The 17337-nt window shown below is 41.8% G+C and overlaps 1 protein-coding gene across 1 annotated transcript in view; it reads right to left on the bottom strand.

The window, feature by feature from the left end:
- PDLIM4 (PDZ and LIM domain 4) overlaps nucleotides 1–17337 on the bottom strand; it is a 96466-nt gene that overhangs the window by 19206 nt on the left and 59923 nt on the right. Inside the window, exon 4 of the mRNA XM_077824943.1 lies at nucleotides 298–476. Coding sequence (XP_077681069.1) covers nucleotides 298–476 — 179 coding nt within the window. The remainder of the gene's footprint in view (nucleotides 1–297; nucleotides 477–17337) is intronic.

Genomic DNA, 17337 nt, shown 5'->3' with positions numbered 1-17337 from the left:
ACCCGGGTTCCCCATGAATGTGGGATGGCTGCCATCTTTGCTGGAATATTCAAAATTAGACCAGGAACCTTCAGAGCTAAGAGCTCTGCAGCTTGCGCTCAAAAGCCAGCGCACCCTATCTGTGCTGTACCAGACGTCTATCCTTTAGGGACAAGGCACGGAGGGGGGGGGACCTGTTATGTAACCCTCTTCCCCCCACCCAAAGCATAACACTTTATATAAACTGCTATTTAAAAATGTCAAATTCCACCATTAACTGTTAGCAACATAATCACACGATCAGAGCTTTTCTCACACCTGTGTGGCGAAGCAATATGGAGCCCACTCATCTGTGCTGGCAAACTGGATTCTACATTGTTATTTGGATAGAGTCGCGTTGGATTATTGTACTGCAAGTTCAAAATCTGTTTGTTGTCACTGGGGCTCCCTCCAGGAGCATAGGGCACTGGTCTTCGGCTCTGAGTGGGCCCATTATCCTAAAAGGGAGAAGAAACAGAAAACGGTAAGGTAAGTGGCTCCCAGTACTAAACAGCCACTCCAGCTATTCTTCACAGCCTATAATAGCATTTCATTTGTTGTGTGTAATAAGCAGAGGAAGAGAAAGAAATCCACCAGGAAAAAGGAAATTCACATTTGACCCATAATTAGATCTTGCTGAACTTGTGCAGCTTTCATTGGTCTGTAATTAAATAAGCTTGACTGTTTCTCAATATTCAGCTATTGCCAATTATTCTGCATTTCTTTATTTCCCTCATATGATCAATATTTATCTGTCCTGTGAAGGAAGAAAAAGGGGAATGATTCACATTTCAATTCTACCATTTCATAGAACAGTTGTGCACTGTTCCAATTTACTCCTGAGTCACACTGGTGCAAGTAAGATCAGAATCAAACCCCTGGGCTATGTATTCAGGTTACACAGGAGCCCAAATAAAGGGCCAGATCCTGACACCCTTTCTCACCTTGAATAACACCTTACTCCACAAATAGTTTAATTTATCTCAGTGGGACTGCTCTTGAAGTCAGGTGTTACTTGAAGTGACTAAGGGGATCAGAATTTATCTCAAGCTAATAACTTGGTATCTATATTTACATTTTTTGCTGGCTTTTTAGTGCCTGAGTGAAAATTAACATTTTGCAGGGCCAACCTGATGGAGGATCTGGTCTCTTTGTCGTATTTCCACCAAACAAGAACTGAAGCATTGTAAAAAGACTAGTTTTCATGTTATTTCAGCTATACGAAATATTAACAAAGACCGTAAAAACCACTGACAAATATTCGATCCTGTGCACACCAGAAGGTACAAAACACATCAAAAGTAACATTTACTGCTAGAGGTGCTCCCTACCAACCAAGCTGTACCCATGTTTTATCTCCTTTTTAATATTCTGCTTGGTGAGCTATCACAAGAAAGAAGAACCACTAGACAGGTTATTTCATATCCAATTATCAAAAGCACCTGAAAACCAAAGGGCATACTCTTCCACTTGCCCTGTGCTTGTTAGTTCCATTTGTGCTAGTCAGGGTCATGTCTGTATTGATGGAAGAATAGACATTTACATGAGAGACATTTTAATTGTAATGTATTCTGGGCCGGATCCAGGAGCTATGCTGATCTATACCAGCTGAGGATCTGGCCCTCAGTTTTCAACATTCTCGTATATTTAAGGCTCGTGAAAAGCTAAGGAGAAAAACCACATTGTGACCAAGTAATGGAGTGCACAGTTTGGGGTCTATTACCAGGTTTACTTTTGACTGAAATCATCCAATAAATGCTAATTGGAAACAAAAGTTTATCATCACTAGCATATAGAATGAAATAATTTTATGTCCAAGTATAGTAAAAATGAATTGGTAAGAAAAATAAAAACAGACCCAGCCAGAGGCAAGGTTTTTAGCATCCAATCCTGAAATTCTTCCTCAAGAAAAAAAAAAAGGAGTACTTGTGGCACCTTAGAGACTAACAAATTTATTAGAGCATAAAACTCTTAACAATATCAGTGGGACTTTTGCCTGAGTAAGGACTGCAAGTCTGGGGATATAGGGCCTGATCCTGCAACCACCTAACCATGTAACTATGTATGTGAACAGTCCCATTGGACTCAGTGAGACCATATGTATGCATGAAGTTACCCATGTGCTTATTAAGTAGTCGCAAAACTAGGACATTCTTTGTAATGCTGTTTCAGAGACATATGTGGGGAATAATTGCTTCCAACATATTAGATCAAATTATCTGTTAAAAAATAATTTCTCGGCTGGGAATAATATTTCAGTTTTTTCACCCGAATGATCCTTTAAAAAACAAAAGGAAACAAAACAAAACCCATTAGTTCCCAATTCCCAGATTTACAGTGTTATTTTAAGAGAAATAAAGCAAATACTTTCTACCATGCCCCAGAGGGGAAAATGAAGGCCATAAATGTTTGAGGGAAAGCAATAGTGTAAATTGGCCAGATGGTAAATCGTTTTTAGTAAAAAGCCATCGGTTCTTCAGAAGCCAATCCTGTAAATGTCTATGTCAAATAGGTCTGAAATTGCATTTCACTCCAAGGAAATTGAATGCTACCCTTTCCTGAGTCAGATGAAGAATGAAGAAACCACAGAGCAACAGACATAGGCTAGTCTGGGTCATGGCTGAGGTTTGACACTTCTGTTTTATATGGATGAGCCACTCAGAACTATTGGCCAAACTCTCCCCTGACAGATGCATGTGCAGCTCCCAGAGAAGCCAACACAAATACAACATGTGTGTCCATGGGGAGAATTTGGATTTAAATTATTTGGGCTGCATGTTTCCCTCTATTATGGAGTAGAGTATATCTGCTTTGGAGAAGAATGCATGTTATCTGAGAGCATTATGCCAATGACCCTGTGCATGCTCTCACTCTATCCCCACCCCATTGTAGGTACACAGTGAGTAGTTAGCACTCTCCAGATCGTGATGGGGTGTGCTGGAGGCAGTGAAACCAGGCTAGACTGCAAACTCATCCAACTTTAAGGGTTCTCAAGAGTAAATCTGCCTGAAGGTTAATTCTTGTTCAAGTAACATTATCTTCTCCCAACTGCCTTAACCCTTCTCCCTTGGGTGCAGGCACAAAGGGAGAGGCCCTTCGGTGGCACAAGCAACCACAGAGAGAAGCTGGAGAAGGATCCTCATTACCTTTTGTGCAGGTTTGGGATTCCTCTCCTTCTTGGTTGGACGATGCAAAGGAAAAACTTTACTGGCTTGACCCCAAGGGGTTTCTAGCATTTATTTCCCTCCCCTCATCTTGTCCTTTTTTCCATACAAGGGATGATTGGGGCCTTTACCATTAAGGTAACATGGGATCGTAGTCCATTTCTGGAATAAAATGCACTTTAATGTGGGCCTTGAAAGCAAGATCTCCTGGGGCTCCTTTAATCTGAGGCAGTTTGTAAACTGTCAGGCATTCATTTCTGTTGAACAAAACGATGTGTAAATCAACAGCAAATGTGTCTTAAAAAGCTAAAAAATGTTGCTTCGACACTCTCCAAAGTGCATAGAAATTCAGTGTTGGACACAGATTTATTCAATCTTGTGGGGGCCTTCCCAACTACTCCCGGTTAGGCAGTGCAGTCTGGAATGGTATCAATTTGGTGACTAGAACAAATGGTTGTGAGGCCATTTGACAAGCAATGATGTCCCTTGCTGTGGTTTTGTGGTCAGCTGAAGAGGGTCACTCTAAGTGGGGAGGTGCAGGTCTTTATTGGCTCCATTCTGTTTCCTAACAGTCCTAGCCTGCACCTCCATGGCACTATTTCGGCTCAGGTTAAAATGAAGCAGGTCTGTTCCAGACAGGATTCCAGCACAGACCCCATGCCTGGTACCTCAGAAAGAAGCCAAACACCAGCTGGTTTTACTTTAAGAACAATCATACCAATTTTTTGAGCTTATTGAAACCAAGGACAAACACATTGCCTAAAGGCCCAATCCCGCCCTGACTGAAATCTGTCATGGCAGGTTTGGACAAGTCGCAGAGTGAAGGGGCGATACCATATCCTTAGTAAGCAAATGGCTAACTGGAGACCTGCGCACTCTTTTTCCTCCAAAGAGCTCAGGGCCAGATTTCCAAGTGTTCAGCACCCACAAATGGGGCCAGACTTCCAGAAGAGTTTGGCACCCTACAGCTCCCATCGTGGCATTTGCAGCCAGATTTGCAGAACAGCAGAGTACCAATCTGCTGAGCTCTTGAATAGCTGGCCACTTATTCCATTGCCAGCATGGGAACTGACCCCTTTGGAAAACCTGTCTTGAGGGGTTCAGGAGAGAGGCTATAAGAAGCAGGGCTCTGTGCCCAGGTGCTGAGGTTTGGTTGGATCCCATGCTGAGAAGGATTTTTGTTTTTCTCCAGATGCCTTTGCTTTGTTTGCATTCCTAGTTATAAAGATTTGCTCCTTTGGAAAAACCCTTGCAGATGGCTGTTATCTCATTTCCTGCTGACTCACCCTGGTAGCTCATGGGGCCCTTCTACTGTAATGCTCTCTCCAGATTCCTGTCTTCTCAAAGGGGATTGAACTTCTTGATTGCATATTCACTACAGAGCTGAGTCCAACCTCTTTGTTTTCAGCCTGCTATGTCACTTCCCTGCAGTCACAAACAGTGAGCCTTTTGTACCACATGTAGCTCTGGTGATGTGAGGGCTGAGATTCATTTAATTTTAGTCACTACTAATTAATCTGTAGTCATTATAACCATACACCATATGAATTTTTCATAATCACCTGCTCTCTCTGCTGTTTTCAAGGCTCTGCCATCAATTGACTTTAACTCATAGCACAATGGTTATTTCCCAGATGCTTGGCCAGTTTCCTAGAATTTCACTTGTGGGCAACTGCGAAGTGTTGTGCCAGGGTGGAGTGAAGGAATTACTGGCTACTGGGAGGTGCAGAAGACTAGTATTGTTGGAAGCAGCCACGCTTTATACTCCCTTTCCAGTGACAAGGTACGTGAGTATTATTATTATTTTTTTTTTGACCAACTTCTGATGGTTATGAGAGAGACGCTTTCAAGCCACATCTTGTTTCTCTTATATTCTGGGACGGACACAGCTACAACTACACTGCATACTCCCTTTCTACTCAGGATCACTCTCCTGCCCCAGTACATGCTCCCACTGTGACCTGCTTCCCTTTATTGCCAGTTCTCAAACCCTTCCTCAGAGCCTGGGAGCTGACCTGATGGTATCTCCAGACCTTGAAAATCAAAGGACCAATTCCAAGTCCTACTGGAAGATTCCAATTGGCTTAAATGGGATTGGGTCAAAATGCACAAGAGTAGTTGCAGTCTTTGATGGCTTTATTTTCTTGGACCATGCTGCGGATTCAGGCTGTGGCTTGAGAGGAAAAACATGGAGAATATTCAGTCTTCTGGGAGCTCACTTGTCTTGGTTGTACTCCTTCGGTTGCCTGGATTGGTTTCAGACTCCTTTCTTAGTACCTGTCTCAGAGTTTTCAAAGAAGGCCATGCAAGATTTTACATAGTACAAAACATTCATGCCTTAGCCCTTAGAAACCTAGATCCAGATGGATTTCTTTCCTGCTCTCAACGTTTAAGATTATAAAAAAAGTACCCAGTTTGGTGGCTAATTTTCTTTACTCTGCCAGCTGTTTTCAGTTCTATAGAACTTATCCTAGTTAGAGGAGTTTTAAAAAAAAATCTGTATGGAGTTTCACTGCTAAGAACTAGTTATACCAAAGGGAATTATTTTGGTCTTTAAGAGAGAAGCATTAAAATCTATTTTCTCATGCTAGCCTTCCAAGATCAATTATAAACCACAACAAAATCTAATGGAGTTTGTAGCTGGCTTTTGGGACTCAATGGAAACTGGCTTGTGGGGATTCTCTCGCATGATTTGTGTTTGAGTCACAAATTAGTTTAAGTGAGAAGCTGAGGTGAGATCTCAACATCGGTTGGTCTGATTTTGTCATAAACAAGAAGATACTTAGAGAATCCTGGCAAGTTGTTGGTTTGCATCAGTTGAGAACAAGAGGACTGTAATGTTCACGTCATGTCCAAAGTGCAGAAGGCACACTTCTACAGAAGGTTTTTATGGCTGAGGCCAAAGGAAGCAGAGCACAGGGCCAACCACAAGTGAAACTGGAAGTTGCAATTTTGAGGGATTTAAGAAGCCTAAACCTTCCCATATGGATTCTTGCCAAAAGGAGGAGACTTGCAAGGGGCTGTTCAAGATGGAAGTCCATTTTAGGCACCACCACAGCTATGTGGATCTGCTGCTGCTGAGGTGAGATCGGGAATTGAGACTTTCAGAGCAGGGACAGTGTTATTAGAGGCCCTAGCACAATGGGGACCTGATCCTTTGGGTACTACTGCAGTACAAAATTACAATAATGTGATCTATTGCTGTCTGAATGCATTAACTGGTGCTGTGCTAGCTGTATGGTAGTCTATCCACTGGCCAGCTCTGGGCCAGGCTTTCTACTTCTCCTATTATATGGATGGAGATCTCTAACTCCCTTCCTGACCCAAGGTGGGGGGAGAATACATAGAGGAAAGATGACTGAGTAAAGGAGGAGAACTTGGGGCCATGGTGAGGAAAGGGTATTTGGGGGGGAACACATCTGTTAGGAACTGGGACATGGACAGCCTTGCCTAGCAGTTGGAGCAGGAGTCAGGCCTACAGGTCAGAGTAGGCATCCAGAGAGGAAAACTGAAGTAAGGGTCAGAACCAGAGTCAGAGGCCAGATGCCAGAGTCAATGATCAAGCCAGAGTCTGATATCATCTGGTCTTAAGAGCAGGTCTGCTGATGCCCTCTGCTAATCGGGTGGCTTAGTCAATCTGGCCGTGCAACTGGGGTCCAGCTGCACTCTTTGGACTGCTGGGGGGTTAAGGTAGCTAGTAGGTAAGCAGGCTAGCTGCGAGCTCTTACTCCTGACAGCATTCTTCATAACACCAGTGGGTCCCAGATTCTCAAAATTCGCTTGATCAGCTACCTTCACGTTTTGTGTTCTATCTATGTGAACACCTGTCACTGTTTTTCTCGGTGTATTTCCTAGGAACATTTAGTTCAACATCATATTTTCCTCTTAAATATATACATCACCCATTTATTAATAATTTACACCCCTCACCACTGCCTATACATTAACAGCTACTGATATGTATGGCCTTATGGATGCAGTCCATACATCCTGATGAACTACTTCCAGAAATAGGAAAATGCAACACAATATGGCTCTGAGTATTTCTTTTGGCATGGCATAGAGGAAGTGAAAGGAAATTATATATATACATTTATGGTAATAGTAGCATTGGCAGCAATCCATGATTACCCTCATTAAGTGCATACTCTGATGAGGTACATTAAATTGGCTATTGTACTGGAAGCTACTGGATTTTTCCCCAGTAAATCCTCATTCACTAAAAGCCACATTCTGCCAGTCTTGCATGCACTGAGTAGTGCCTCACTCCACAAAGAATCTTAAGCAATGGCACTAAAGAATATACTTATCACAGTAAGAGAAGGGCGAAACTCAGGTGTGCTGTCTATCAATAACCTGTGCCCTTTATTGTTACCAAACATCTCAGAACAGAAAGTACCAAGTGAACTGTTTTCTGAAGAAAACAATCAAGTTCATGAGATTTACATTAGGAATTCTGGAAAAGAAATGGGGCCTCCCACCTCACAATCAGATTTATTTGCTGAGTTCAGGTTTTCTTGAAACATGAACGCTTCTCAAATTTAACTCTTTATATGAAAACCTTTTATATTTTGTAACAGTTTTCAGGACTGAGGTAGAACATGTTTATATCAGTGATCCTTTGTGCCACAAGCTCTTACAGGTGTACACTGCTGGCTTTAAGGTGGCAACAGAAAAACAGATACTTGTTTATCTCAAGTAGCTAGTTCAAACAAACCAGTGTAACTAAATACAAGGACAAGGAAAAAGCTGCTGGCTCCGGAATGCTGGTTACAGAGTCCAGCACACATGAAAGGTTTTTGTTTGGGAGGATAATTAGCTATTTATAGTTAAACAAGTTCACTCCTGACCTTTCTTTATAAAGGATGGAACAGAATCTGGTTTTGCAAGGCTTCTTTCATATGCAGCATGTCCCATGGAACCTCAAAAAGCAATAAGATGCAGCAGGAAAATAGCCAAAAAGCCACCAGTACTGGACATCAAAGAGACCAAGTTCTCCGTACAACTATCTTTCTCTTGTCCTACAATGCACTAACGCTCTCTGTACTGATGTTAAAACACAAACTACTTTATTCTGCATCCATTTAAAAACTCTTAATACAAATATGTAAGTTTCTACATTGCTCTAATCACAATGGTATCTGCAATATATACAAGGGAAACAATAGAGACGTTCAAGCTGGTATTTGGAACAAAGAGTACATTGACATCTTATTAAAATTTAATTGAAAGGACACAAACTTTCTTTATCAACATGTTTAGAAAAATAAAGCACAAAGCCTACTGAAAAGCCGTCATGACATCATCATCTTAAATAGTCTGTTCTGACAGATCATCAAAGGGGGAAAAAACCCAGACTTCGGCTTGGCTGTCCAACAGCTAATGCCATTGACACAGATCATTTCTCGGCCAGCCTGTCTGACAGCCCGAATACTTTAACACATAGTGCCTCTCTAAACAATCCAACAATTTTCTTAAAATGGAAATTTTGCAATTGAAGTAAAGTGATATTCTCAGCATTGGGGATTTCCTCATTTTTGAAAAAGGGAAAATTTCCTACAGTTGAAAGATGACAAGTTGTTTGCATTTGTAAAACTATCCCCTGCTCTGCGTTTGATCTGAACAAAGAGTCAGCAATGAGTGCTACAAAAAAAGTGAGATCCACCTTCACGGGAGGCTCTCTCTATACTTCTTTCCATTCCTGGAAAGTCACTTTAGAATCCTGTCCAACTCACTAGTGTATCTTTTTTTCCCCACTAGCTCAGTGCAGTTCTTTTAGCTACAGTTTCTCACCTATTACTCCATTCATGCCAAGACACAGCCAGTGAAGTTCCAAGGATCAAATGTTTTTGAAAATGCCTGGTCTCCTCCAGTCTCAGAGACACACAGGAGAGGATAAAAAGAAGTAGGATGGAGGTTTCAATAGAAATACAGAATTATACACCACTATGTCCGCTTTACTATAACTAATGGTTTGTCTACAAAGCAAGCTAGTGCCTGGCAAGCCAGACTACAGCACACCACACCCTGCTGCACAGTAACTTGCCTTGTGTGGACACTGCTACAGTGATCCTGAAGTGAAGGTTAACGTACTACTCCTCTGGGAGTTTCACTGCACTGTAGCAGGGTCTACACAGCAAGCTAGTGCTTGGCTAGCCAGTGCGCTGTAGATTCACATCCTGGCTTAAAACGCATTGCACTGTAGCAGGGTCCACATGGGGTGTTACTGCACAGCAAGCTGGTGCACTGTAGATTCACAGCCTGGCCTGCTACGCGCTAACCTGCCATGTAGACAAGCCCTTGGGCCACTATATCAGTAAACGATATCAGTAAAAGTGCTACAACCCCCTAGTGTAGACACAGTTACATCAGTAAAACTGTGCTTATACTGGTGTAGCTATTAATGTACAGGAAGGGAAATATGCTATCCTGGTAGAAGCATGAGTTATACAGGTATAACTGTGTTCATAATAATGGTGGGACTGGTAAAACTATGATGGGGCAGTGGGAGAGAGACATTTCTAACCAACATAGTTTCACTGGTACAAAAAAAATCCCTCTGAGTGTAGACCAGGCCTAAACTGAGTTTCATCATCACAGAAATTTGATCCCCATACTCATCAATATGGTGCTATGATTTTGCATTTAGGTTTGTTGCCCTCGCACAAATGCTTTTCTCCATTATTAATTCACTAAGGGCCAGACTCTAAACAACCTATTCATCTTGAGTCGTAACTTGATACATGAAGTAGTCCCATTCAAATCAATAGTAGTACTCAATGGGCCAGATCCACAGCTGGTGGAAATTAGTGTAGCTCCATTAACAGCTGAGGATCTGGCCCAACGTGAGTAAAGGTGGCACAATGTGGTTTTAATTATTTTGTGCCCTCGGTGTATATTAAGGAAGGGTTATGTGTCCAATATTTTTAAAAAATATATAGTCCATCTATATTAGACCAGGGTTATGGGTGGCAGTATGAAACCCTATGGTACTGTATGTCAGGGGGGAGGCATCAGGAATGTGCAGTTTAACAATCCTCAACTTTTTAAAATGAGTTTGTAAAACAAGCCTCGGAAGCTGAGCATATCTATCCAGCTAAACATTTCTAATATAAATGTTCCCCTAACAGGGAAAATATGCCATCAGCCAGGAATTTTGGAAAGAATTAGAAAATTAGTCTCTCTCTCACTAAGGAAGACAACGTTTATCATATTTTGTAAATGCCTTTTTGTACAGTCAACAAAAAACATAAAACACGGCCTTTTTTCAAAATGTGACATGGAGCGCATGAGATTTAGACTGCCTGCTTAATGGGAATAATGGTGGGACTGAAAATTTCACAAGATCTTCCAGCAAGGATTTGCATCTAAGCCCTTTTCTTGGCAAGTGGAGGCGCTGCGTCCTCACTCCTAAGATGCTGGTGGCATCAAGAGCTCATTTATTCTCTGTTTTAGATATTGTCAATCTTCCAGAGCTAACTGCTCTATGTCCTCCTCACTCAGAGGAAGATATTCTGTGCTAGGCACGTGGTTTCTGAAAGTTTGGGAACTTTAGCTCTCTCATTCTGAATTTTGATACCTAGCCTGGCAAGATACATACACTCTTATTTGGTTTCAGAGTAACAGCCGTATTAGTCTGTATTCGCAAAAAGAAAAGGAGTACTTGTGGCACCTTAGAGACTAACCAATTTATTTGTAGCATAAGCTACAGCTCACGAAAGCTTATGCTCAGATAAATTGGTTAGTCTCTAAGGTGCCACAAGTACTCCTACTCTTATTCGGCTTACTGCCTTCTGCATGCTTCCCAGCTTTGCTGCCTCAAATTCTGTTGATCTCAGATTTATTAGGATTTTATTATTTTATTCTCTTTGTAAGGGATTCTGCAAAATGCTATTATTTGTCTTTCTGTCTTTGTTCAGCTAGAGAGCTTCAATACTGGGCAGGATTCCCTATTATAAGGCAGAATTTTTAGATACAGTTGTATACTTAACTCTTAAACTTAAAGGTCTGTTCCAACTCCAAAGTTCATTTACTTCACTGGGTTTTGGCTCAGGCTCATAAAGGTTGGAAGTACGAACATTAGAAAACTACTAATCCCTTGTTATTCAAACACTCACACCCTGTGAGATAGGTAAGTGTTATTAACCCCATTTTACACGTGAGTTAACTGAAGCAGAGAGGTTAAGGCCAAAGATTTCCAACTCGTGTGCCTAAAGGTTGTACCTAAATAAGTGGTGATTTTGAAAAATTCTGAGCAGCTGCAACTTTCAAGAACCAACCAAAGGCACCCAAGTATGAAAATGCTGGTTTAAGTGAATTCCACATGGCCACAAAGGTTTAGAACCGACAGCTCTGGGTTTAGAATCCAGCAACTCCTTAATCCTGTGCTCAGGGAACACATGGCAGCCAGGTACCTAATTCCCATTGTGTTAGGCCCCTAACTGCCTTTAGTGCATTTGAAAATCTACCTACAAGGTTTATTTTTCTAAATCACAGGACCCAGCTTCTTCAGTCAGTTCTACACATGCAATGCAGCTGGCATAAATTGAGCTGCCTGTGTGGAAGAGGGCACGCAGGTTGAGACTCAGTGATGTACCTCAGATCTGCTGTGGTCAAAAACACACTATCATTTTGCAGTGCTCAGTTAATTACCTTGGGCACTTAAGGTTTAAGCTAGATGTTTACTGGAATAAAGATATGAGGCTTGATAGGTGTAAAACATTAGTTGAAAAATGTCATTTGGTGTTAGAGTAACTTTACAAAGGTATCCCTTGGGGAAATGTTTTTGCGTTTGTAGCTGGTGGGAGCAGCCCTTCACTAGCAGGTCTCTCCTCTGGCCTTTTATATCTGGGTTCACATGTATTCCACAAAAAGATGACAAGAGTAAATCATAGAACTGGAAGGGACCTCGAGAGGTCATCTAGTCCAGTCCCCTGCACTCATGGAAGGACTAATTATCTAGACCATTCCTGACAGGTGTTTGTCTAACCTGCTCTTTAAAATCTCCAATGATGGAGATTCCACAGCCTCCCTAGGCAATTTATTCCAGTGCTTAACCACCCTGACAGTTAGGAATTTTTTCCTAATGTCCAACCTAAACTGCCCTTGCTGCAATTTAAGCCCATTGATTCTTGTCCTACCCTCAGAGGTTAAGAAAAACAATTTTTCTTCCTCCTCCTTGTAACAACCTTTTACATACTTGAAAACTGTTAGTCCCCTCCCAGTCTTCTCTTTTCCAGACTAAACAAACCCAGTTTTTTCAATCTTCCCTCATAGGTCATGTTTTCTAGATCTTTAATCATTTTTGTCGATCTTCTCTGGACTCACTCCAGTTTGTCCACATCCTTCCTGAAATGTGGCGCCCAGAACTGGACACAATACTCCAACTGAGGCCTAATCAGAGCGGAAGAATGTCACATGTACCATCTGTAAAAGGAGACATTTTTAATCAAAGGCACAAGCTGAATCCTATCTCATGTTCTTGCTTAATTTATGGACGATAGCTACAACAATCAGCTCAAATTTAAAAAAAATTAAGTTTGCTTCAGAATCTGTACTAATTCTGGTCCCATCCAACACATTTCTGTGAGGAGCCAAAGCACTTTAGCTTTAGAGAAAATGAAATATACAAAGGTTACAAGTACTAAGCTGCTAAAATTATCCCAGAGACCTTGCATTAACACACCAGCAGGACAGTGGGGTGGGAGGAGGTATTGTTTCATATTCTCTGTGTATATATAAAGTCTGCTGCAGTTTCCACGGTATGCATCTGATGAAGTGAGCTGTAGCTCACGAAAGCTCATGCTCAAATAAATTGGTTAGTCTCTAAGGTGCCACAAGTACTCCTTTTCTTTTTGCGAATACAGACTAACACGGCTGTTACTCTGAAAACTGTAGTTTAGGGTTTATCATTCCCTTTGAACTAATCACAACAACAGAAAAGCCATTAAACCCTTGTAATACATCATTATGTTTTCGAGTGATTTGGTTTATGTATAACTGCAAAGCAGTTAATTGTAGCCACATACACTTGTTCTAAGGCATAGAGTAACTTTGCCCTATACGCTATAGAGAAAAGCAAAATGAATCAATTGAAATAAAAACAATCCTGGAGATCATGTATGGGAGCTGGTCTCCCCTAGCGAGAGTGCCTGAGTGCTCATCTAATTCAGAGTGGCTGCTAACTGCCCCCTGGGGCGAAGCTGCAGCCTGAGATCCCTGCAATGTAGGGGGAGTTCTGGCTACCCCACTACCCCAGTAGCAGATTGTTCACAGATGAATGATGGTATTGGAGCCTTCAGGCCAACTTGAGACCAGCGGAGTATCCTCCTTGTACCGGAGTGATCCTCGCAAGGCTAGCTACGCCATCTTTAGGGCCAGTCTGTGCCAGCAGCCTGGCACAATTCAGCCGCACTGCATCAGGGAATCTGGCTGAATTGTTTTAAATTTAGCAGGAAGGATTTAGGGCAAACAAGACAGAAATTCCAGAGAGGGTTGGACAGTATTTTGAGATCCAAATTGATTGTGCCTGTCATCCAACAATGAAAATATTTATAGACAGGATAGCTATAGGCTCAAGTTTCTCTTATAGGATATTGCACAGCTTGCTACCTTTGGCTCTGAAACTGGGGAACCAGCAGAACAAGACAGACATGGCCAAAATGTTTTTAAAATATAAGGTGTACTCTCTTCATATGCCAGGCCTCTATCCTGCTCCAGAGGACAAACTCAAACCCTGAAGGCCTCATTCTGACTTGGTACTTGTTTTACAGTGGTGTTACTTCACTGACTTCTGTTTTATGTGGTGAGATCAGAATCAGGCCCTAGAACTTTATTAAAAAGAATTCATTTTCACATCCTTCCAAACCTAAAACCAAACTTTGTCGCAGGGTCCTTTTATGGGCAATTCTGTGAGCAGCTCACATGGACAGCTAAAAAGGAGGCAGGGACGTTGTTAGATAATAATTTCCCCTCCCCACACCACACACCCCTTCGTATTTGTTAGTTTAATGCTCATAAAAGATGCTAGTTTGGAGACTGAAGTCCATTATTTGTCAACAGAGATGGGACAGTCTGGGTAGTGTTGGTACGATTTTAAAGTGAACATCAGTGCCACGGTCATTTGTGTGATGTGATCATCTCTCCATTAGTAACTGGACTGATGCCACCACCTCATTCCCCACAGGCAAGTGATGTTTCCCTCTAACCCTCTCCCCTCCTAAGCACCACTCTTCCTTCTTGATTCACGCTGGCCACAAAGCTGCAGCCTAGCTCCCCCAGGACAGATGGTGGAGAGTAAGTACGGAGGGGTGGAGCCAAGGCCCCACTAATTCACTGGCCAGTGTCACTGAGGCAGTGCAAGGAGTGTTGTAATTTGCTGGTGGCATAGGCCAGCAGCAAAGTACTATCCCTACCACTGGAGAAAGAAGGATGCAGGGGAGGAACTGTGATTCAGAAGCATGACTAAATCACACTGCCTCCCAGCGCTCCTCCTGGGGTAACGCATGGATCATCCTTTGTTCAGGTGTCTAAAGTCACAATTTCCCATCTCCGTGAAGAGCTCTCAATGGGAGCACTGAGCATGGATCAAGTGCAAAACCTTTTTTAAAGGTTGCTAAGAGAACCATGAGCAGGCCAACAGATGAAGCATTTCAAAGCACTCTGAAGAGACGCTGTGCAAGATCTTTATTTCAAGGGCTGCACTCTGAACTGTGTAGAGACAAGAATGTAAACCTAGGATTATACTGAAAAAGCCACACACATTAAAATTGAGATTATTTTCATTTGACTGTCAAACTTTTCTTTCTGAGTAAGCTTTGGGTTGACCGTGGAGATTCAAGAGTCAGCTTTGTGAATAAGCTGACTTCAGGCTAATTTTAAACCGTCCTTGTAAAAACAACCCTGGAATTTAGTTCAGTGTTGAAGATTAATAGATAAAAGAGAAAGAAGATTGATTCAGTTGGCTGAACTGAGTGTTTGGTTTTTTAAAAAATATTTCAAGTATTCTGCTGAGAAGTAACTATTTCAAACAACGTACCCAACACCTAAGAAGAAGGAAAACATCTAACCTGCCTATACAACTTTCACATTCATCTGATAATCGCCAAAAGGCTTTGTCCAATCTTTCTGTTTATACATTTTAAAGTCAGATGGTCTTTCTACACTCCCTTTGGTTAACAAAGAAGCAGAAAACATTCATCTGAAATGTGACCCCATTTGGAGCCTGTCATAAGTAATAGGTTTGCATCCGCCTCTAATAAGGTTTGGTGGAATTCATCCTGAAAAAGCTCTGCTGTTAATAGGAACCAGATGAGAATTGGGAATAAGAAAAGTCACAGAGCTATGTGCTTAAGTACTCCACTGCACATCCAAAAAAGCATTCATTTAGCTGTATAACAACTGCAAGGGGAAAAATGCATTATCTGGATGCCAAGTATTTTAAAAGGTTCTTTCAGCGTCACATCTCTATTATCTTGGATAGTACTTTCCCAAACTGATGAACGGTTTTTAAGATGACTGTTTGCATGGTACAATCTGCAATATCCCAGAAAGCTCTCATCAGCCACAAGAAAAACAACATGTGAAGGTTTTCTTTTTTATTATTATTTTTGACGGCAACCCAATGGCCAGCCTTGTGACCTTACTATCAGCTGTGGATTTTACCACTATAAAATTCTATTTCCAGCCAATAAATGTGTTATCAAGACCCTGTCTCTAACACATTGATGCTAAAAAGTCCTCCATAAAATGTGCCTGTTGTAGTTGTCTGAAAGCCACAAACTAGGGACTATAACCACCAACATTTCATGGGCAGCCAGAGCTTGCCAGTGCTTTTTAACATTATCCACTCTGTAAACATATGCACTTCTGGAATACAAAACAACAGCAGCCTTTACAAGCCTCACCTTCTGTTATTGATTGGATTAGAAATATTTTCTTCAAAGCATTTGCACTACTAAATGAATTATTTTGATCACCATCAATTTTTTTAAAAATAAAAATGGAGAATGTGCATTTCCTCACATGATCCAATTACTGTGCAATTAACCTCCCCGTCCCCCCCAAATCCTAGCCATATGATCACATTAATTATATTAGAACAAACCCTAACTACTCCCACTCACGGGGACCAGGGCTATGCACCTGTGTGGAATGCAGTCCAATCCAAAAGGGGAAGGGACCTCCCAGGAGATCAGTACTTCACAGCAATGTGCCACAGTGAAAACCAGCAGGGAGCTGGGAGAGAGTCACGTCCTAGCATACCTGCCTGACTCACAGCATCTCTGCATCTGAGTGACTCCCTGGGGAGGTACAGAGTAGCCACTTTCTCATTTGAACAGCACAGGGACCAACCTTTTCCCTTGCCCTTAGGGAGTCTGAGGAACATTATTAGTAATGATTGTTGATCATTTCTGTAGTGTCAACACTGTACCAGACACTTTAAAAACAGACATGAAGACAAGGTACCCACTTAAAGAGCTTACAGTGGAGAGACACACATACAAAATGACCCAGGGAGGATAGGGACTGGGAGATGATCAAAACACTGGACTGAGCAGTGAAGTTCAAAACACGTCTTGGTAGTTCGACCATTTCTATTTGGATTTTTCTTTCTTTAGGGAGTGAAGATGCTCCTTGGTTCTCTAGTGCGTAAACACATCCGTGAAGTGAAGAATAATATGGGCAGCAAAGGGGAAGCCTGCTCTGCTGCTGCCTGGACTTTAATTCTTCTCCTGATAATAGAAGGCTTCAGTCCCCCAAGTGGGAAATCTAGCATTTTTCCCAAGCACTCAGTGCACTATTTAGAAAAGGCTAAACATACATAATAGGTGTGGTTAAAGTTACAGGTACAGACAACTCATGCTAACTGGTCTTACGTGAAGAGTCCTGGAGCCTCTTTCACAGCCTTCAATTAAACCCTCTGACCTATTCACAAAGAATTTGGTGTTGCTATTTCATTTGCTTTCCACTCCGTATCACTGAGAAAAATAAAGGTTTCTTGGCAACACTAGGAAGTGCAGGATTCAGCCACCCTTACACTGAGTTGCACCTCGCTCTGGGCAAGTCTCACTGACTTCAGTGGGAGACTATTTGGAGAGTCAGGCAGTGCTAAACATTAGTAAGGGCTGTAGACTCTGCTCCCAAATTAATAGCT

The sequence above is a fragment of the Eretmochelys imbricata genome, chromosome 8 (genome assembly GCF_965152235.1).
Source record: "Eretmochelys imbricata isolate rEreImb1 chromosome 8, rEreImb1.hap1, whole genome shotgun sequence".
NCBI classification, from domain to species: domain Eukaryota; kingdom Metazoa; phylum Chordata; order Testudines; family Cheloniidae; genus Eretmochelys; species Eretmochelys imbricata.
This window is presented reverse-complemented; position numbering and strand designations above follow the sequence as displayed.